The 21960-nt window shown below is 48.2% G+C and overlaps 1 protein-coding gene across 1 annotated transcript in view; it reads right to left on the bottom strand.

Moving 5' to 3' along the window:
• Window positions 1–21960, bottom strand: part of TBC1D10C (TBC1 domain family member 10C) — a 211256-nt gene that overhangs the window by 94572 nt on the left and 94724 nt on the right. The window contains exon 3 of the mRNA XM_069628960.1: window positions 10140–10239. Within this exon, the coding sequence (XP_069485061.1) occupies window positions 10140–10239 (100 nt within the window). The remainder of the gene's footprint in view (window positions 1–10139; window positions 10240–21960) is intronic.

Here is a 21960-nt window from a genome sequence, read left to right as displayed (position 1 = left end):
ACTGCCCTTACCACTTGTTACATAGCTTGTAGTGATAAATAGCTTACTGGAGTTGCAGTGTATAGCATTCCCTCTGATCTCTGACCCAGATCCCCTCCCTTGGCAGTTGCACACCTGCACTGCCTCTATGGCATCCGGTGCACTTGGGGACTGTTTTCTGTAGGCCTACAGCCCCCTAAAAGCACTTGACACCTGATGTCTGCACTTACCATTGCACTTGCCACCAGCTGGCTGCACTTTTACTTATTGCATTTATTTATTCTATTTATTGTTTACTGTCGATCCCATGTACTGCACTGCCCCCTCCCCCTAACTCCCGCACTTTTCCCCTTCAACCTTCCCTTGCACGATCTCAATGTCACCTGGCCTAGTAAGATCGCTGTCTCTGTCTTCCCTCTGTCCCCCCCCTTGCCTCTTCACGCCTTGAAACACTTGTGTATAGGCGCGTTATGAATGCCATATCATATCAATATCAAGACCACCATCTCAATGGACACTGATTGTGCTCTGTGGTTGGTTACCAATTCTTTGGGAAATACTTCTCTCGTTAAGAAGTCGCTCAGCACACCAATCACTGTTCAGGCCACGAACAAAGTCTGGCGGAATCCATTTGGAGAGGCCATCCACCTCACCTGTGCTATATTGGCTGTTAGGCTCCATCTGATCCAAAGATGCAATGAAGTCTAGTCCCAGGGCGCCTCTGGATCTTCAACATTCTGAGGGGGCACCTGCTTGGTGCTCAGTCGCGTGTTGCTCTTGTGTGGCACTCGTTGCAATGACCAAACACTCTTTCCACATTGCCATCCACCCGAGACTCTCTCACTCTGCACCTAGTGAGCATTGGACCTGGATACCCTCCAGATGCCTTTGCAATGAACAGATCTCATTATGAAAGGTGGGATTTCGCCATTGCCTCAAAATACCACCTGCTCTCTGAAAGAGAGGTCAGAAGCAATGTGTCTCAATGGCTGTTGAGTTTGTAGCAGGCAACTTTGAACTGGCCAATTGTCAATGGAAATCTCCGGATTGCGTCATCTATTGCCACCACATCCATCCACTCGGTCTCACTGAGGTTGTCAGTTTCTTCACCAGCTGCACATTCACCTCTTAAGAATGCACTGTGTGCAGGTTCCTTGGGGGCAGGTGATGAATGCAGTGACCTTGATTGCTTTTCTATGCAGGGACATGTTCAGCTGTGAACAGGAATTCCTGTCATAGAGCGGGTAGATGGGATACTTAGTACCACCTGGGAGGAGCATTTGCACTAAGGGTTTGTGGTGAGTGAGGCAGCAGAACTTGCGGCCCTCTCCTATGTTCTGAAGTCGGCGACTGCCCATGCATAGCCCAGCCTCTTCCTTCCTATCACCGAATGGTTCCTTCCCAGGCCTGTCAGGGTGTTGGGTGCAAATGCCACCATGTTTTCAGTGGCATTGAGCATGATGGACTTCTTCAGCCTGAGAACAAATGGCTCAAGATTCAATGTGTTCACCAGGTAAGATTTCACGTTTGCAAATGCTGCTTCCTGTTGCCGCTCCCACTTGAACGCAGCTGCTTTGTTTAACAATAGAGGTAAGAATTCAAGCTTATCAGAGAAGCTCAGAACAAGCGTTATGTAGTACTCAGGGCCTGTGCTCTTCTTTGTAGTACTCAGGGCCTGTGCTCTTCTTTGTAGTACTCAGGGCCTGTGCTCTTCTTTGTAGTACTCAGGGTCTGTGCTCTTCTTTGCACTACTCAGAGTCTGCGCTCTTCTTTGTAGTACTCAGGGCCGGTGCTCTTCTTTGTAGTACTCAGGGCCTGTGCTCTTCTTTGTAGTACTCAGGGCCTGTGCTCTTCTTTGTAGTACTCAGGGTCTGTGCTCTTCTTTGCAGTACTCAGAGTCTGCGCTCTCCTTTGTAATACTCAGGGCCTGTGCTCTTCTTTGTAGTACTCAGGGTCTGTGCTCTTCTTTGCACTACTCAGAGTCTGCGCTCTTCTTTGTAGTACTCAGGGTCTGTGCTCTTCTTTGCACTACTCAGAGTCTGCGCTCTTCTTTGTAGTACTCAGAGTCTGCACTCTTCTTTGTAGTACTCAGAGTCTGCACTCTTCTTTGTAGTACTCAAAGTCTGCACTCTTCTTTGTAGTACTCAAAGTCTGCACTCTTCTTTGTAGTACTCAGGGCCTGTACTCTTCTTTGTAGTACTCAGGGTCTGTGCTCTTCTTTGCAGTACTCAGGGCCTGTACTCTCTTTTTTAGTACTCAGGGCCTGTACTCTTCTTTGTAGTACTCAGGGTCTGTACTCTTCTTTGTAGTACTCAGGGTCTGTGCTCTTCTTTGCAGTACTCAGAGTCTGCACTCTTCTTTGTAGTACTCAGGGTCTGTGCTCTTCTTTGCAGTACTCAGGGTCTGTGCTCTTCTTTGCAGTACTCAGAGTCTGCACTCTTCTTTGTAGTACTCAGGGCCTGTACTCTTCTTTGTAGTACTCAGGGTCTGTACTCTTCTTTGTAGTACTCAGGGTCTGTGCTCTTCTTTGGTGCAGTGGCATCAGTGTTTGGCCCGAGGAGGTCTGGTTTGGCCGAGATTCCTTCCACAAAGAAGGCTCAGCGCAGGAATTCTACAGTGTCCGAGATGACTATGCACTTATCATTTCTGAGGCGTACGCCAGCCCCTTGAACCTTGTGCCATTATGCCCTCAAAGCCCCTGAATGCCTGTGCTCGTCCTCACTGTAAATCTTCCTGTAAGTAGGACGCATTTCTGATATGAACATGTCCGCTGCCTCGGGAGGATAGCTCAGGGGCAACGTGCTCGCCTTGGAAGCAAGACCACATGGAGCACCAGAGGTTCGCTCCCGGGTCCGTGCTTAGAAACCTCTGGGTATTAAGTGCGTTATAAATAACCTATCATATATCATATCACTGTCTTCTGAGACACTGATGCTGCTGAGGAAAGACCAAACGGCATGAGGGTGTACCGCTTTGTTCCAGGCGGTGTGAAGTATTTTATATATTTATTTTATTTCTTATAATGCGCCATAGGCCTCAATGAAAGCTAAGTGCATTTTGGGTTATTCACATGGCTTCATCTGCTATGCATTGTGCCTGTCAAGCTTGGTGATGGCAATGGCAATGTTCAACATGAGCACCAGCTCTGAGATAGTAGGCAGCGGATTGCTGTCTATGATCATTTCTCTGCTGAGACCTTCACATAAGCACGGTTTGATGGAACTGTCTTTCTGTACAAGAACCATGTGGCTCAGCCATTTTGTGGCTGCGACTTGTTCTGTTGTCCCTTCTGTCCACAGATCATGGTTCTGGTCTTTGAGGGATTGCCTGGCAGTTGGAGGCACAGGTCTAACCCTATTTGCGATAGATAAGTCTCTTTTAAGAAGTTGACTTTTGTGAACAACTTTCTTATTCACTCGTCCTACTCCTTTGGAGAACACCTCTTTGTGTTGTTCCACAATCTCCTCGAGTGTTTCCATCTCCAGGCGGCCCATCACTTGTTCTCTGATGCAGGTGTCTAACTTTATAGACTTCTTTTTGTGTCATCCGAGAATAGCAGGGCTGTGTTTTGTGAAGTACATTTTCCCAGAAGCACTAAGGGCCTCATTACACGGACGGCGGTGGACCAAGGTGCTTTTAGCACCTTGGTCAATGCCGGTAAAATACCGGCACCGCCTTGATGGAAAGGGGAAATACCGCCCTATTCCAAGGTTGGTGGGGCGGTAATTCCCCCTTCCCCCATTGCCCTTCCCCATTCCAATTTTTGCCCCATAGGGCATAATGGGAATGGGGAAGGTGCTAATTAAGGCACAGCAAATTGCGGTATCGTAATTAGCTCCCTGGTCCCTTTGCGGGTTGGTTTTTAACGCCTGCAAAAAGCAGGCGTTAAATTCTCCAACCCGCAAAGGGACCTCGTAGTAAGGCGGTAAGGTTTTACCGGTACCGGTAAAATACCGGTACTGGTAAACCCTTACCGCCATCCGTGTAATGAGGCCCTAAGTCTCTTGGACTCTTTGGTGCAACGGCTGTAGCCTCGTAGACCTTGCCAGCAGTCATAGTTAGTGTTTGACCAACATGCACGCTAGACCTGGTGTCGCAGCATTTAGGAAGTACGTTGTTTGTTTTTATGTCCCCTATACAGGGTTGCCACATTCCTGGTGCATTGGCAGACTATATGATGCACTGATGAAGTCATGGAGAAACGGTGTTTAGTTAAGACACATGTTGGCAACACTGAGTATGTCGTGGTGTGTGTCGTGTTAGATGTGATGCTAGGTCTGTAGTAGGATTCAAAGCAATGACACGTGACCTATTCATGTTTAGATTTGTGTCTGATATGGAGTTTATGTTTTACCTCTGGTATTAGCACTGTTTTGAATTTTACATCGTGATTACAATTTTTAAAATAAATGATAATTGAATATGTTTGCACATATAGGCCCTCATTACAACACCGGCACTAAAAAATGGCGCTATTAGCACCATGGTTGGTGCCGGTGTTGCAACGGGTCCGCCATGGTTCAATGGGGAATTACCACCCCATTCCAAGGTTGGCGGGGCAGTAATTCCCCATTGAACCATGGCCCTTCCCCATTCCCATTTTCGCCCCATAGGGCTCTATTGGAATGGGGAAGGCGCTAGGTACGGTACCGTACTTAGCACCAAGGTCCCTTTGCGGGTCCCTTCTTTAACGGCTGGTCTAGACCAGCCGTTCAGGTCGGGTCCCGCAAAGGGACCTCGTAGTAAGGCGCTAAGTGTTTAATGGCGCCGCAGCCTTTTACTGGGTGCAGGGTCCTAAAGTCTGGGCAGTTTGCATAGTAGCTGGCTCTTGAGCTGCTCATTCAGCAAGTGGTACAGGACATGTTTTTAGTACCATTCCCCCCATAATAGGTTTCCACTAAGCTGCCCTGCCCCCCCCCCCACCCGCAGGCCCCCTCCTGGCCCCCTTTCTGTATTCTCTTATGAGATCAGAGCAGATACCACCTGACACTCCTGGCTTGCGGTTAAAAGATTCAACTCAATCGTTGTCCCAGCGCAACATTTCTTGCACATTTCCATCAGAATGACAGTGAGGTCCTTGCAGGAGTCTGCCAGTAGCAGAGCCTGGTTCCTGTCGGCTCTTAGCACGCAATGCAGTTTTGACTCTTGAGTTATCCCACCAGCAGTTGCCCTCACTGTGGTTTAGGCTTCTTCTTTCTGGACTCCTGCCTCAATTCTCTCCCAGTGCCGCCGCACTGCAATGCTGCTTCTGCTGGCAAACATTGGTAAAGGGGCCTACCTGGACACTTTTTCCACACTATCTGTTTCTTGCTGGACGATTGTAATCATCACGCAGGTGGAGTTGGCTAACAAAGTGGGTTCCATGTAATAATGTCGCCACAAAAATCTCGCCATGCAAAAATATCGCTGAAAAATGGCCGGCTTTCTCTCCCCTTGTCCTTCTGTCCCGTTCATCATTCCTCTCTTCTTTCTGTCTTCAGCCTCCGCTCTCTGGTATGCTGCATCACTTTGATCAGCCTGGTGTCTGGCCGTCCATCCCTTCTTCTATGCAGATGTGGCTTCACTTGCACAGCAAATGCTTAGTGCGCCCTCTAAGGATAGGTGTCTAGCTTGTGTGAATTTGTCTTGGATTCGGCTTCCTTTTTGTGCACAGCAAGCCTGTCACAGATGACAGTATCTGTTTCATCTTTGCCACAGCCAAGTCCTGAAGGTTCACTGTGTGCTTGTCTGCCATTGTGTGTAGTTCCTGGACCCTCGATTAGCACATTATCTAGTGCAATACGACTTTCATATTGTGTTTGCTCCTCCTCCTCCCCCTCCCTGCTTCTTCATAGACCATGTTATTTGCTATGCATATGCTATGCTATTTGCTATGCATAGACCATGCTATTTGCTATGCATATGCTATGCTATTTGATCACAGTTAGGTAGAGGCACCTCTTTGAGTCCAGCAGAATTGCTATCCAGCCCTTAGAGATTCAGCACCATTGCACCCATCCTAACTGGGGCATACTCTGCCGTGGTTCCAGGAATGGGAGCCATACCTGGGCTAGCCAAGAATGTTGGCGGTAGTGTGGCCCCCTACATGTCATCTCGCTATGTAGTTCACTTTCTTGTGTCGTGTACTTTTGCCACTTGGTGATGTGGGAGGATGGGCTGGATCCATTTGCTTGTGGCCACTGCAGTGGAGTTGTACGCGGACATGAAAAATTGAAGCAGTGGTGAGTTTGAGCGTTGTTTAATTATTAGGTGCAAAGAACATTAGGGATCAAAGTGTAAAAGGCCAGGTGGCCCAGTGGGGAGGATCGGAGCAGACGTTGGCATCCTGTCACACTGTACTCCACTCCAAATCTAAAACAGGAGTGACTGTGCTTGGTCACTCTGGCGCGTGAAGCAGCTGAGCACTCGCTGTCATGGAGTTCGCAACCCCGATGAAGGATGCAGTCGGAGAAGACACTGCATTGGTCATTCAATACACCAACAAACACCACACGCTACTTCAAAACAAAGGTTCACAAATCATAGTAGCTACTCTACTCAAAATCCACCACCATAGCCAGGCAAGCAGCCACGTTGAAACCCAAGACCTAACACAGAAAGAGGAAAAGAAAAAAGATTGGTACCAAAAGAATAAAGAATAGACTGTAAGCAAAGGAAATGTGATGCTTTCATCAGTATACGCCAATATATAGGTTAAGTTGGAATGTATTATTGCTAACTGTGACAAGGCTAGTACCCTGGCCTTGTCTAAAGGGGAGCGAGGGGGGCCATGTCAGCCTGGAGTGGGCGGCCGGCCAGATGGACATCCAGAACCAATCTTACCCTAGGGGTGGACGGTGACAGCTGAGAGGGCTCCAATTCCAGCCAACGTGCCAGTCTGTTTCTATGCAGTACCGAATTGCATCACCCCATGCCTCCAAAACAGAATGTGCGCAAGGCTTTTTCTCTCTTTTCCAGACCCGGCATGAACCACTAATGAAGAAAGAAGAATCAGCAAAGAAACAGCCCAACAGCGCTCCACATGGACGTCACGGGAGCAGCAGACTTCCCGACGCAGCCCCTGAGAGGGAGGGAGCAGAGCGAGCCACAGAGCGTACGCATGGCTCCCCAGCACCAGTGCACTCTACAGCCTGAGTGCACCCAAACCCAGAGACTACCAGGGACAAAGACCAAGCACTCAAAACCCAAATGGGGCTGGACTTAAATGGAGGAAAGCCATCCACAGAGTCTGGAGCAGGAACTGGGATATTGTGGAGACCGGGCTGTCATTGGCAGAATGTGGTGGATCTGTCTGGGAAAAATGGACAGAGCTTAGCCCACTATTTAACATCAGTACCCTTTGCAACACCTCCCCGGTAAAGAAGACAGAGCCAGATTGGCCAGGACAAGTGGCCCAATAGTAGAAGGAAGGGGGCATAAAAAGGACAGCAGGAAGGTGTGGGTTGTTCAGGTGAGGTCAGAGGCGGAGGAGGACCTAGAGACACTGGAGTAACAGAGGAGGAAGCCTCAGGGAGTAGGAGACGTAAAGGTGGGTGGAGTTGGGAGCAGAGAGTGGTGCACAAACAGAAGAGAAAGCAGAAGGGAGAGTATCATGCAGGCAAGACAGGGAGCAGAACAAATTGGGCAGAGTGTCTCAACGGCACAAATTCCTACCCCTTTAACATCACTATCCACCGGATAGTGTAGGAACAGTTAGGAAATCCTGGAGGGAGGATAGATAAGGCACTGGCCTTTAGGTGCTTCCCCTCCAGAATAAGACAGAATCTAGATAGCAGGGAGAAACATTCAGTATATTCTAACCTGGGGCATAGGGCCACCTGAGTTAGGGCGGAGGGAGGGGGAGAGAGAAAGAGAGAGAGGGAGAGAGAGAGGGAGTGCGGGGACAGAGACAGACAAAGAGAGACAGAGAGCAGCCTAAAATTGAAATAAAGACCCTATGAAGTCACTCTGGGTGTTGGAGTATTCTTTGAGCCATTGTGACATAATGTAAATGCATAGTGAAAACATAAGGGTTCTTCAGAATGTATTATGAATAACCCACTTACTCTCCATACCATTGGATAATGGGGGTCTCCGCTCCATTTCTTCAGTAGGTCCCTTGTCAAAATAGATACACTGGTGCTTGTATATCCATCCGCCAATGCCATCTTCCCCTCCCTTCCGTACTTGAGTTAGTTATTGGGGCACACTATATGCAATAACAATCCACCTACGAGCCAAACTCCCAAAACGTTTGTTTTTGTTAACTGTTTGAGTTAGGGGCGGGCGTATTTGATTGAAGCCTGTTTCTTAAAGCAGCTTCTACTCATGGATCATGTGGTGTTTAAATCGGCGTTTTCCCATTTTGTTACTAACCATAACATTACAATTATTTGTTGAGTGCCTTGATTGCAGCCTTCACACTTCACTACTCATTGTCAAATATTGCTTGTACTGTTTCCCTTTCATACTTTGTGAAATCACCATAAATGACTGGGGCCCTCATTACGACCCTGGCGGAAAGGGCTTTACGCCGGCGTAAAGCATGGCGTACCTTTCCGCCTGACTACGAGTTCCCGTAGCGCCATGGTGATTTTTACGCCTGCTTTTTGCAGGCGGAAAAATCCATGGCGCTACGGGACTTGTTGTTAATTACGCCACCGTAATTTACGGTGGCGTAATTAACGCCTTCCCCACTCCCATTATACCCTATGGGGCAAAAATGGGAATGGGGAAGGGTAAATGGGGATTGGGGACTTACCGCCCCGCCAAGGTCGGAATGGGGCGGTAAGTCTGCCAACCACCATGGTGGAGTTGGCAGCTTAGCGCCATGGACCATGGTGCAAATTGCACCATGGTTCCCCGCCAGGGTCGTAATGAGGGCCTGGAAGTTTGGTCAAGTGTACAGTTTCACTTGCATTTGAAGAATAGTCTTCTCCGAGTGCCTGGGGGAGGTGTAGTGTTGACGGGGGTTGGAGTTGGAGGAGAAATTTTCCAAAGTGTTAACCAGATACACAATCCCATACTCACTGGCCCTCATTACGATACTGGCACTAAACCATGGCGCTATTAGCACCATGGGTGGTGCCGGTATTGTAACGAGTCCGCCATGGTGCAATGGGGAATTACCACCCCATTCCAAGGTTGGCTATACAGTAATTCCCCATGCACCATTGGCCCTTCTCCATTCCCATTTTTGCCCCATAGGGCTCAATGGTAATGGGGAAGGTGGTAATTACGGTACCGCAAATTGCGGTCCCGTAAATACCTTCAAGGTCCCTTTGCGGGTCCCTACTTTAACGGCTGGTCCAGACCAGCCGTTAAGGTCGGGAGCCGCAAAGGGACCTCGTAATCAGGCGCTAAGGGGTTAACGGCGCCGCAGCCTTTTATGGCGCCGTTAACCCCTTAGCGCCAGGGTCGTAATGAGGCCCATGGTCTTCCCCAACTGCCTTGGAGAGGTGGGATATGGCAGAGATGCAGAGTCTTCTGAATTCTCCTTATTGCATCTTCTAGACATGGCCTCATTACAACCCTGGCGCTAAGGGATTACCGGTACCGGTAAGGGTACCGGCACCGGTAATCCCTTAGCGCCTGATTACGAGGTCCCTTTGCGGGTTCCCACCTTAACGGCTGGTTTTACCAGCCGTTAAGGAATGGACCCGCAAAGGGACCTTGGTGCTAATTGCGGTACCGTAATTGCTGCCTTCCCCATTCCCATTATGCCCTATGGGGCAAAAATAGGAATGGGGAAGGGCCATGGTGAAATGGGGAAGTACCGCCCCGCCAACCTTGGAATGGGGTGGTACTTCACCATGGCGGACTCGTTACAATACCGGCAGCAACCATGGTGCTAATAGCGCCATGCTTTAGCGCCGGTGTTGTAATGAGGGCTCATGGTCTTCTCCCATTGAAAAGGAGAAGTCGGGGAATGACAGACAAACCCATTTTTCCCTATTCCCATGGTTATAGAGGAGAGTGGAAAGATGACAGGGATACAGTCTCCCGTAGTCATCTTCTTGTGTCTCCTAGACATGCTCTCACCCAGTGCACGGGAGGGAGTGGCGGAATGCAGAGACACATTGTCTCCCATACTCACCTTCCTGTATTTCCTTGGGATGATCTTCTCCCAATTCAGGGGAGATGCTGGGGGAAAGCAGAGTCATGGAGTCTCCCACACTCACCTTCTTGTATCTCCTAGACATGGTCTTCTCCCAGTGCATGGTCATATCAAGCCACTTCATCTCTCGTCGACGGAGCAACTCAAGAGACAGCTGTCCTGAGCTTGGAAGAGAAAAGAGAAAAGAGGCAATTCATCTTTGGTTAGAAGTGATAGCATTTGTGTGAACTCCAGGACATGGTGGTGCCCTAAGCCAGTGGCTGATGGGCCTGGGATGGAATGTGGAGGATTACTGTGTTATTACTCCTTGGTCTGGTTGACTTGGGAGGATCCAGTCATCCTAAAACCACCACACACCCTTCCACAGCCAAGGACCCTAAGATCCTCTCCCAGGCTCTTAAACCTCTGAGGCGGTGACTAGCAGGGCCAGCATGGACTGTGAAACCACAAGCCCACTTTTCACATACTCCAGGAGGTTCAGGAACCTCTCTGGGACTACAGGGCTGTCTGCAGGGCCTGAGGATCTGTCAGGGTCTGCAAGACTAAAGAGTCCTCCAACCTGCAAACTCTCCAAATAATGGTGAACACTCTGGGGAAAATGTACACAGGGTCAGTCACATAGTTAGACCCCTCCAGTGTACTTACCGGAACATCAGCGGCAAGAAGGTATGTTCCTTCCACGGGAAGCTCTCCTAGCCCCTCCATATACACACACACACATACACACATGTGAAATCCAACATCACTAGGTTTGATATAGGTTCAGGCAGACCTCCTTGGCTCCTCCTGGAATCAGGTGAGGCTGCGAACACCAGTCAATCCCAACCTTGCCAACAGTTGAGAATCACAGGTGCAGACCTTACCCTAGAGGCGCACCCAGGGGTTCGGGAAATGTCCCTATATAAGCCAGGCAGTCCAGTCTGACAGTGTGGGTTGCAGGATAAGGAAGCTCATGTTTGGAGAAGGATGGAGAGTGGTGGAAGGAAGAGAGGCTGGAGGGGCGGGAGGGCTTAAGAAATTGCTTAGGTGGCAGCAGTGGAGATCAGGTGGTGGTGAGAGTTAAGAGGGTCAAGGAGGAGGGGTTAGATTAGGGATTGAGAGTTGGCATACATAGGTGGTGGGAGTTAAGAGGATCAAGGAAGAGACAGTACGATCACGGAGTGAGAATTGTCAGAAGTATATGGTGAGAGTTAAGAAGGAGGGGGTTGGAGTTAAAAAGGTCAAGGAAGAGGCAGTAATGTCAGGGAGTGGGATTTGCCAGAAGGAAATGGTGGGAGTTAAAAAGGAGGAGGTGGTAAGTTTAGGAGGTGAGAGTGGACAGAAGGAGGTGGTGGGAGTTAAGAAGGTGAAGGGGAAGGTGGTGTCATTCAGAGGCAAGAGTGGTCGGATGGATGTGGCAAAAGGGAACACATTGGAGAAGGAGGTGGTAATAGCTGAGAAGCTGAGGAGACAGGAGGATGTGGCAAGGGTTATGGGTGGACTGAGGTAGTAACATCAAAAAGGAAAAGGTCCAGGTGGAAGAGGGGATAACATTGTGCACCGGGTGGGAAGAGGAGATATCAGGAAACAGCATGCAGGAGGTGTTCCACTGTAGGGGACAAGAATAGGTGCAAATATCAGAGCCCGAGAGTGACACTGAAGATGTAACATCAGGGGAAGAGACTACATGGAAGGTGGAAGTATCACAAGTTCAAGGTGGTGAGGAAGAGCAATACATAGATAGCAAGGGCAGGATAACTCCAGTGAGCTTTTTGTTGAGATGAGGGCAGTGGGGTTATGGATAGATCAAAGAGGGGAGGAGAGATGACTCAAGGTTATGCTTTGACAGTTCCGGGTTAAAGAACAAAAATAAAGGTTATGCTTTGCATACCCAAGGACCCCCTCACTAGCTTACCTGCTGGCCAAGACCATTGACTCCTTGCCTTGAATAATTCTGTGGACTAGATCCAGTCATGGCATACAGGACCCCATTAAGCCGATAGCTAACTTAGGGTGAAAAGTGTTCAGGTCACCCATAAACTTGCAACACCAGAGATGCGGAGGTGAAGTAACCTCCTGTGAAATGTGGTACAACTACAGCATTGCTCTTGGCCTCCTTCCCAGATAGCCCTATGTGACTGTATCCTTTCTTCATTTCGGCTGAGGACCCGGGAGTTGGCAGGCGAATGCCAGCCTCCTCAAAGAGCCACCTAAAAGGGTCTTGACTACCCCTGTCTGGCCCTGTCCGGAGCTGAAGCGAGACCCTCGCCTTTGTCGATGACCATCCTATTGTGACCTGGCTGCTGGATAGCCCGGTAAATGCCACCCCCTCTGCAGACATCCTGATGGGCTGTACAGGCTCACCCCCAGGTACAGGATGGTCTACCTGCACTGTTCCTTGCTTTCTGCAGCAGCGCTGGCCCACAGTCTCCAATCCCTCTTCCCCCTGCTGGCACACACTACATTAGTTGTCTTACCCACTTCGTATTGCCGCCCTGTTCCCGCCTGGGCCTCCATGGCTGGGATCTTCCATTCCTTCTGGCTGTGTGGTGTATCCCGGTGTTCTTCTGACTCTACCTCTTGCTGTGTGTCCTTCATCACATAAACACTCCCCTGAACTTGTATGCCGCTCCCACATGCAACGCCGTCTCTCTTCCCACTCAATTCTCTTCCTCTGGGATCCTGTACCGTGACTCCATTTCAGCCTTTGACCTCCTTGAATGCCGTCCCAAGGTGTCCTGCTATCTCTGAACTTTGGGGATGCTTTTTAATGAAACTGCGCACCCTTCCTAGGCTGCCTATTGACTATTTGTATATCTGTTTCTCCATTTCTGTATATACCACAGTAAATCTACACCTTGCCTTTTTCCCAAATGTGCATTAATCGAATCTAGCTAGTGTGTTCTCTGTTGCATTACCTAAAATTGCTCAATTTTCCATATGTGTTGGAAATTCGAATCTAGCGGCTGTACTCTCTCTTGCATTACCTATAATTGCTGCATTTTACATATTGGTTGGACATTTTTTGATACCTGTGACTATTTCCAACCTTGCCCCTCAACTGCATTTCTTAAAATCCCGAATTTGGGCATTTTGTAATTTCTTGTGACATTGGTATAAGTTAGGCGTTCACCTGATTTGCCCATTTTTCATTCTTGTTGTGATACTACTTGCTGTAATTTAAGCCCTTTCTCCTGACTTACTGTACTTCTCTTTCATCTCCCCTGTATTGGATGGTAAATTCCTCTGCACAGTGCAGTACCTCTTCCTGACCCACCCACCTCCCCTTTACTCATGGTGCTCGATGAGTCCCCTATTTACTCTATCTCTTACTCTATACCTATCCTACCTCTCTCTAAGTCTAGAAGGAAAAGGTTTAAGAAAACACTGCTGGCCTCCAGCCCAGGCCTCCCCATTGCCGATACCTACTTCAATGCTTCCTCCAGACAGACTATCACTGACATCCTCTTCACTGTCCCTTCTCCTGACCTATGGACTCCCCATATGGTCTCTATCCTATACCCAATTGAGCAAGGTTATGGAACCCATAATACACTAGCTCCTGACTGTCAAAAATCAAATGGTGACAATCACTGCTACTTTTTGCAAGATGTAATACTTAAGAAGCATATGTCGTTAATACATGAAGAATTATAGGACATTCGAACAATTTAAATATAACGTACACGACATGGTACAAAAAGCGTTCATTCAAAACACATTCTTTGGATCACAATTCACAACAAATACATTCTCTATGGTCCCTTACTCAGGACAAACATGAGCAACAGAAGTGTATTTGTAATACAGGGTGCAAGTCACTGAACTGGACTTCCTTTCCAGCCGGCTTTCCCAAGTGCAACTGGGCCCTTTCGTCTCCGCCACCTCACTCTCAACCTGCGGCGTCCCTTAGGGCTCTATCCTATCGCTGTGGCTTTTCAATACCTACCTTGCCCCTCTGGCCTGCTTGATCTCCACCTTCTCTCCTCACTTCCAGTGTTATGCTGATGACAGACAACTCTCCTTTAAGCTTCCCTCCTCGACCTCCTCTTCTTCCTCTCTCATACCTGACTGCCTGACTGCTATTCAGGCATGGTGTTCTGCTCATTATCTCTGCCTAAATGCCAGTAAGACTGAAATCCTTCTCATTGGGATGCCTGCTCCCTGCTTCCCTCCTACTCTCTGGCCACCCTTCTTGGGCCCCTCCCCTTACCCTCTTCTGAGGCAAAAACTGTGGGGTCATCTTCAACTCCTCTCTCTCCTTCTCCCCTCACATCATGGACCTTGCCAAGAAATCCAACTTTCAGCTCCACCTAATAAGAGGCATTCTCCCATTCCTCACCTTTCCACAGAAGCTCATTGTCTGCAGAACCCTGGTTCTCTCTAGGCTGGACTACTGCAACAGCCGCTTCCTCAATCTGCCTCTTTCCTCCATTCACCCTCTTCAATTAATCCAGTATAGCGCTGTGAGACTTTTCTTTGGCGTCAAGGCCATGGACCACATCCTTCCAGCCCTAGATTCTCTCCACTGGATCCTGGTGACTGCAAGGATCAAATGCAAGACCCTCTGCATCCTCCACAATGCATTCTGGGACCTGGGACCCCACTATATCCACCTTTCTCGCCCTAAATACGTCCCTGCCAGGGCCCTTCGATCCTCTATCTCCAACTCTCTCCAGATCAGGCGTTTCTCCCAGCAGAGAGTGGGGGTGGATCCCTTTCTTCCGCAGGAGCCTCCCTCTGGAACAGCCATCCTGCCCCTCTCAGAATTGAGATGGATCTCCTTAAGTTCCGGAAACTTCTCAAGACTTTCCTTTTCTCCTCCTCCTTCTCACTCCTCCTACCCTGCTAATGTCCTTGGACCGCTGGGACTAGCACATGGTCCCTTATGCGTCTCAGAGGGCCAGGCCCTCCTTGCCCAATCTTCTCCAGCACCCCTTTACCAGCACTTGCCCTCGGGCACCCTTCCCCGACTAGCCTGAATCTGGTCCACCCACGTCCTCTCACTGGCTGACCCTTGCCCTTGACTCCCCTTGACTCCCACTTGCCCAGCCCCTGGGGCGCTAGCCTTCCTGCACCTCCCCCTGCCCCTTCCCTCATACCAGCCCTTCCACCCTGTCCTGCCCCCCCCTGCACTTATTGCTCACTGCACTTGCATGATCCGAATGTCACAAGGCCTAGTAGGACCATTTATAGTTGTTGTTTCTCTTCTGCCCCCCCCCCCCATTTTGTCTTGTGGTGCCTGAAAATACTTGTGTATAGGCACCTTACAAATGTCCAATAAATATATTAAAACATCCTTAAATGAACCCAAAAAACTGTTATTTACAGTGATCAAAATGGCAAAAGAATGCAGAAGTGCTATTAAAAACAAATTATAAGATGTACAGAAAGTAAAATATATAGGACGGAAGAGTCACAGAGTCGTGTGAGGATGATGGGTTGGTGGGGAGAGGGATCATGACCATAAAGAGAAAATCGTCCAATGACATATGAGCCCCCAGGCGGAACATCAGTGCTCTTCTGTGATTCGGCTGACACAAGTGATGAGGTATGAGGGAAGAATTCCTGCACACTAGAGGGTTGAAGAAAAGAGGGGTTTGAGGGTGCAGAGGGAGTAGACATTTTAATTCTGTATACAGGCAGTTAGAGTCTGGGTGGGTGTCAGGTGGGTACCTCAAGCTCGCGTTCTTCCTCTGCTGACCAGAACTTGTATTTCTCAGGTGGAGGCGAGTTTCAAGAGTTCAGTAGCTTTCTGAAAATTAGGCTTTTTGTGCCAGTTATACGGCTCCGATTTTTGTAATTCTAGAGCTTTGGTTGCAAACGTCCTGCCTCTGTGTTTCTGTTACTTGAACAGCAATTGTTGTTTTTTTGCGTGTTTTCTGACTGAGGATACTGCCAAGTGTGTAATGAGGCAGTTTCTGCACAAAACCCCTAACTTTGCTCAGGTTTGCCCTTTGACTGTCAGGTAGATATCTAGTAAGTGTTTGCAGTTTAAAGTGAATGTCCCAAGAAGGTATACCACTTGCCCAGATGCAGCTGTCATTGGCACTTAGTACCTATGTCCCATCCAAAGTAAATCCATGAACTAAACCCTTCCAGCATTCCCTATCACCTTCTACTACTCTCGCACATGGTTTTATTTTACTGACTCTTTGCAAATGGGGAGGTTCCAGGGGCCAGAGCTGCCAATCAGTTCCAAGTCCTAACCAGACATCCAGCATTATCTCTGGGGTGCTGTGCAAAAACCTGATTGTCTCTATGACAGTCTCTATCTGCCACGTATCCCTGTGGATGATCCAGTCCAGAACCTGTCCCACCACATACTTGGCTGAAGATGGGATGGAACATAAAATATAGTTTGGTCAGAAAACCATGTTCCATGATGAAATGCAGTTTCCTCCCTGCCTCATCTTCCACCATGTCCATCTTCTCACCTCTGAAGAGGTGATGACATTACCTCAATTGAAAGTTTGAACCAACCTTTACAGGTGATTCCCTTTTTTTAGTTCAACAATTCAGTCCCAGAAACCTAAACCATAGTTTTCAAAATGCATTAGGCACAGAAACACTAATAGTGCACTAGCTATTACCAGGTGGTATTTCATTCTTTGGAGCTGCAGTTTTACCTCAGTGAGTGGCAAGCAACAAAGAATGTATTTCTTTTACCTTTTACCTTTATTACAGTGTTGATTTTAACAGTAACTAAAAGGATCCCTTCCAGTGTGGGGCTAATAATGTGTGGAAATGGCAATCTCTGTATATGGACCCCCGACAGCCTTTGCTAGTGTTTCACATATATGTCACTTGTTTACTGTGCGCTTTCTGTATTTCTCATTTTCCCAATGTAGCACGACTTTTAATTTCCCCAAATGTATTTCTCATCTTGCACTGTATATGACTGAACTGTATGTGACTGAATATTGTGGGGCCTGTGGACTTCAGCCATGCTCATGCCCACAAAAAGGGACTCCATTCCCTGCCTAGCCTGGCCAACCCTACTGAAAACTAAACCTGTTCCTTGCCCAGGCATCAGCTGCCAGCTTTAACAGCCAATGCAATCTGCAGCATGGGGCTGGCCCTTTCATAACTTCCTTCCTTCCCCTTTAACAGCATCTGTTGTCCCAGCCTTTGTTTGCCCACTTGTCTCATACCCTGTGATTTACCTCTTCCTTCCTGTCACCAAGCCTCCTTAAGCCCTGGGAACAGCCAGAAACCACTTCCACCTGTTGTATCCATCATGGGGGCAGGGGTGGGCTGTGTTTGCCCACTTGTCCTACTCCCTGTCATTTCCCTCCCCCTTCCTGTCACCAAGCCTTCTTGAGCCCTGGGACCCGCAGAATCCAGTTCCACCTGTTGTATTCATCATGGGGGTGGGTGTGGGTGAGCTCTGGAGCAGTGTGGGGGGGACAACAGCCTTATAAGCGTGTGGTGAGCGGAGCAAGGGTTCTTTCTGGGTTGCCTGCAGTGGTGTACTGAATGCGTGGGTGGGGGCAGAGAAGCTGAAGAGGCCCTTTAGCAGGTACCCTTTTCCCTGTCTGCCCTTCAGCCTCTCCCCCATTCCCTCCGCTTGTTCCTCTTTCTCCCCCAACCTGCACAATTTTCCACTGATCAGCCGGTCCCAGCCGTCTCTGCCCCTGCTCTTCTTTCTCTCTCTTTCTCTTTCTGTCTGTCTGTCTGTCTCTCTCTCTCTCACTCTCTTTCTTTTCTCCCTTCCTCTCTCTCTTTCTCCCTCTCTTTCCCTTTATTTCTCTCTCTTTCGCTCACTCTCTTTCTCTCTCTCTTTCTCCCTCTTCCTCTGTCTCTCTCTCTCCCTTTCTCTTTCTATCTTTCACCCCTGCTCCTCTCTCTATCTCTCTCTCTTTGTCTTCCTTTCTCTCTTTCCCCCTTCCTCTCTCTCTCTCTCTCTCTCTCTTTTTCTCCCCTTTCCCCCTCCTTCTCTCCTTCTTTATTTTTCTCTCATTCCCTTTCTTTTCTGGCTCTTTCTCTCTCTCTATTTCTCTTTCTCTCTTTCCTCTCCTCCCCTCTCTCCCTTTCTTTTTCATTCTCTCTCTCTGCTTCTCTTTCACTTTCTCTCTCTTTCTTTCTCTCCCTTTCTTTTCTCTCTGTCACTTTCTTTCGTTCTTTCTTTCCCCCTTCTGTCAGCCCTCACCCTCTCTAGCAGCCCCTTCTCCCCCCTCTCCTATTAACTCCCCACCGGCAATTGTTCTCCTCGCTCTCCAGTCTCTCTCTCTCATCACTCCCCAGCTGCCCATTCTGTCTTCTTTCTCTTCTCTCTCCAATCTCTCTCTCTCCCTCTCTTCTCCTTCCCAGCAGCCACCCCACTTCGCTTTTCTCTCTCCAACCATTCCGTTCTTCCCTTGGTGTCTGTGATGCAGGAAGTGCCTTATGGTTTGACAATGCCTCCTTGTCCTTGTCCTACCACCTCTCTGTGTGTGCTTTCTCTATGTTTTCTGCAATTGAGGTCCAGCCTGGAGCTCTTCATGGTTTCCTTTTGGTGAACAACACCCATTTGATACCCTTATGGCACCCATGGGTGGGGGTACACCCTTCTTCCCCTTATGTGTGTTTTTGGGCTCTTGTGTGTTGCCCACAGAGCAGTGTATAGACTGGTGAGAGCTATATGCTGACTTGGCAGTGGCTCTGAGTGTCCTCCATTGTTGGGACACCCAGGCCCTGCCACAGGAAGCAATGGATTCCTGATAGAAGGCAAGATGACCCCTGTGGCCTCTTGGTTTCTATTGCCTTTTACCTTGTTTCCCAAAGTCCTGGGAAGGCCTGACTCTGTTCATTCCTCCAGACTGGCTGTTGGGTGGAAATACCATATTTGGCTCTGGGGCTACCTCCTGTCAGACTGACTGGAGCCTTCCCAGGAGCTGTGTGTTGTGGGTACACCCTAGGGGTGGGACCTGTTGAATGGAGTCTGAAGTGAACTCACATTCTGTGTTGTGGGTGTCGGATTTCTGTGTGTGTGACACAATGAATGAGGGAGCCGTGACTGAAACTGAAGTGAATACAGTGTAGTGTGCTGACAGGCTGGATGCTTACCCCAATCCACATTCTTTGTTATGGGTGTCTGGGTGGAGTGAATGGCCTGAATGCCTGTGAGCCTTATTGGCTGTCTACCTGCATGAATGTCATTCTGTGTGATTGGCTGACTGAGCCTGGCTCAGCCAGAGTGATGGGTGTATATCTGGGGACCTCTCACTTACCAATTTGTTCATTTGCATAATTTTCTTAATTAGCTTATACACCCCTACAAGATGGCAGTTAATCACAAAGAAACAGAGAAGAGGAAGCGAGAGGGAGCGAGATGGAAAGAGGGAGAATGTTAAAGAGGGAGATACAAAGAGAGATAGATAGGGAGAGAGAGAGAGAGAGAGAGAGAGAGAGAGAGAGAGAGAGATTAGCCCAAGGCAGAGTAAGTGAAAGGGAAAGAATTGTAGCAGCAGAGCAAGAGACAGAGAGGAACCAACAGATATTGTCAGAAATAGAGTAGAGCCCAAAGCAAAATAGCAACCAAAAGTGGGGGGGGAGTATTGTATGCATGTATTGGTATGTGCCAAAGTATGGAAATGAAAGAAAGGTCCAGCATTTTTCAGGCACTCCTGTGTTATATATCGCTCCACACATTCAGTTGTTTTTGGCTGAGGAAATGTTTAACCTCTTACGTTGAATGTACACAATAGCACATTCATGAGACTTTGGCCATTATTCACAGAGCGTTTTCCAATGGGGTTTTGACATTATAAAATGCTTCTGTGAATTAGGCCCTTTGATTCATAGCTTTTAGGGATGCGAGTAACTCATGGTCAGAAGAAAATCCCCTCGATACCCAGAAGCTCCTTTCTGCTCCTGCTCCATGAATCCCAATTTTAAGGTGGTATTGTTACTGTGGAGGTGACCTTATTTTATGGCTCACACATCTGAAACCATGTTCTTGCTAACAATGTTCCGTGAGCAAGCTTTGTCCTTTCTATAGATACTGGAGACCATCATACTCTATAATACAAGTTAAAGGGTTGCCTATTCCTCCCAAACCCTTTCGCCGCCTGCCTTGCGGCTAGCTATTGCTGGTCTGTCTCCTTCCCCGCACAAAAGGCAATTTCACAAGCAACGTCCTGTAGCAGCCAGTGGGGCATGAATACTCACAGCCACCAGTCAGGTACATTTGCATTCCAAGTAGACGAGAATAGTTTGCTAGAAGATGTTTTGAAGTTGCGATAGCATAGGATCTGTTGTCCCCCATTGTGTATAAGCAAGTACTCTCACAATATGAAATCTCTGCAAATAGATAACAAACTAGGATGACACTGGTGTTGCTAGGTCTGGAAAAGATCCGAGAAGCCCGAAGTGGAGAAAAGGGCAGAGGTCTGCTAACGCTGTTTTTCGCTGTTTGTGCTGGCCGTGCTGGCGGAGACGGGAACTGCGTGGAGGCTGATCCTTATTTTGGTACCATTTAATGGGTGACCTCAGAGGATAGGTTTCACAGAAGATTCCTCATAATATATGGGGGCTCCTGTCCTTAGGCATGAGGTGCATGGGGCTGTTGCCCATTTCAGAGACAATTGTGTTGTTTCATAAGAATGGAAGCAAACATAGAGATATGAGCGCACACCAGCGCTCCGTCTGTCAAACCCAAAACAGACGGTACCAGGCATCCCTATAATCGTATTACGATTCGCTTATGATACAGCACTACGAGGTCTCATGCAGGCTTTTTTGTCTTCTAAAATACACCTTGTTAATGTCTTGCAGGACTGGAGACACGCATGATACAAAAAAGACCCGGCTGTCAGCGTCTATATATATAAGGTAATCACCAGCTGCCTTTTATGTCAACTTTAGCCCAAATAGCCAATGACTGACAAAATTTTAGCATATCAATTTAATTGTATAAAATCAATAGAAAGTACTATAGAATAAAACTTCAACAATCACTGTGACCCCAAGATCTAAAACCCATTTTGGTTTGATTTCTCTTAGGTAAAAGGGATGATGGTGTCTATGCCCCTCCCATACCCCTGATCTCATAGAGACAAGCCAAAATCAAGGTCCTGAAGAAGATGATCAATTAAATTCATCGAAACCGGTCGACCATTTTTTAACTAAGGATATCCCAAAAACCAACCCGGGATACCCTGTGAACAACACCATATAACTTTACTCTATGGACGAAGTTCATTGCTTTTTAAAAAAAAAAAAATTTCTACGAAAACCTCACTCTTGAAGACTCACCGAGTGATTTATAATTCGGGGACCACACACTTCTTATGAAGGTCGAATAAAAAGAAAAAATAGTTCCTCACTGAAATGTGGCCCCAAGTTCTTATGAAACAACACAATTGTCTCTGAAATGGGCAACAGCCCCATGCACCTCATGCCTAAGGACAGGAGCCCCCATATATTATGAGGAATCTTCTGTGAAACCTATCCTCTGAGGTCACCCATTAAATGGTACCAAAATAAGGATCAGCCTCCACACTGAAAAGGTGGACCCCAATAAGTGTTCTTGTGTGTTAAAACATTGTTTTGAATAACACTTCGGGAAAAACTTTGAAGTCTAACTCAACGCCTCCCTGAATGTGACTTAGGAGACGGGAACTGCACAGTTGAGGACTGTCATAGTGCAGTACTCCGGTCTAGGATCAACAATCAATCTGAGTGCAGCCGGGTCCAGTGCAGTGCAGTGGAATTAGGAACAGGACGTACCAGGAAGCTGAAGGCGAACAGGCATGAGCACAGCCTCGAACTGAACTTGGAACCTTGTCCTGGGGACCGAGCTTCGAAAGTGTACAGCGTCATGTGGAATTTGAAAACACCAGCAAAAGCACGCTGTGGCTTTAAGGGAGTCAGCGTTGAGCATTGAGCGGGCGCTCGGCTTCCCCATCAAGACCCTACTGCAC

Source organism: Ambystoma mexicanum, chromosome 12 (genome assembly GCF_040938575.1).
Source record: "Ambystoma mexicanum isolate Mex_15411 chromosome 12, UKY_AmexF1_1, whole genome shotgun sequence".
NCBI classification, from domain to species: Eukaryota; Metazoa; Chordata; class Amphibia; order Caudata; family Ambystomatidae; genus Ambystoma; species Ambystoma mexicanum.
This window is presented reverse-complemented; position numbering and strand designations above follow the sequence as displayed.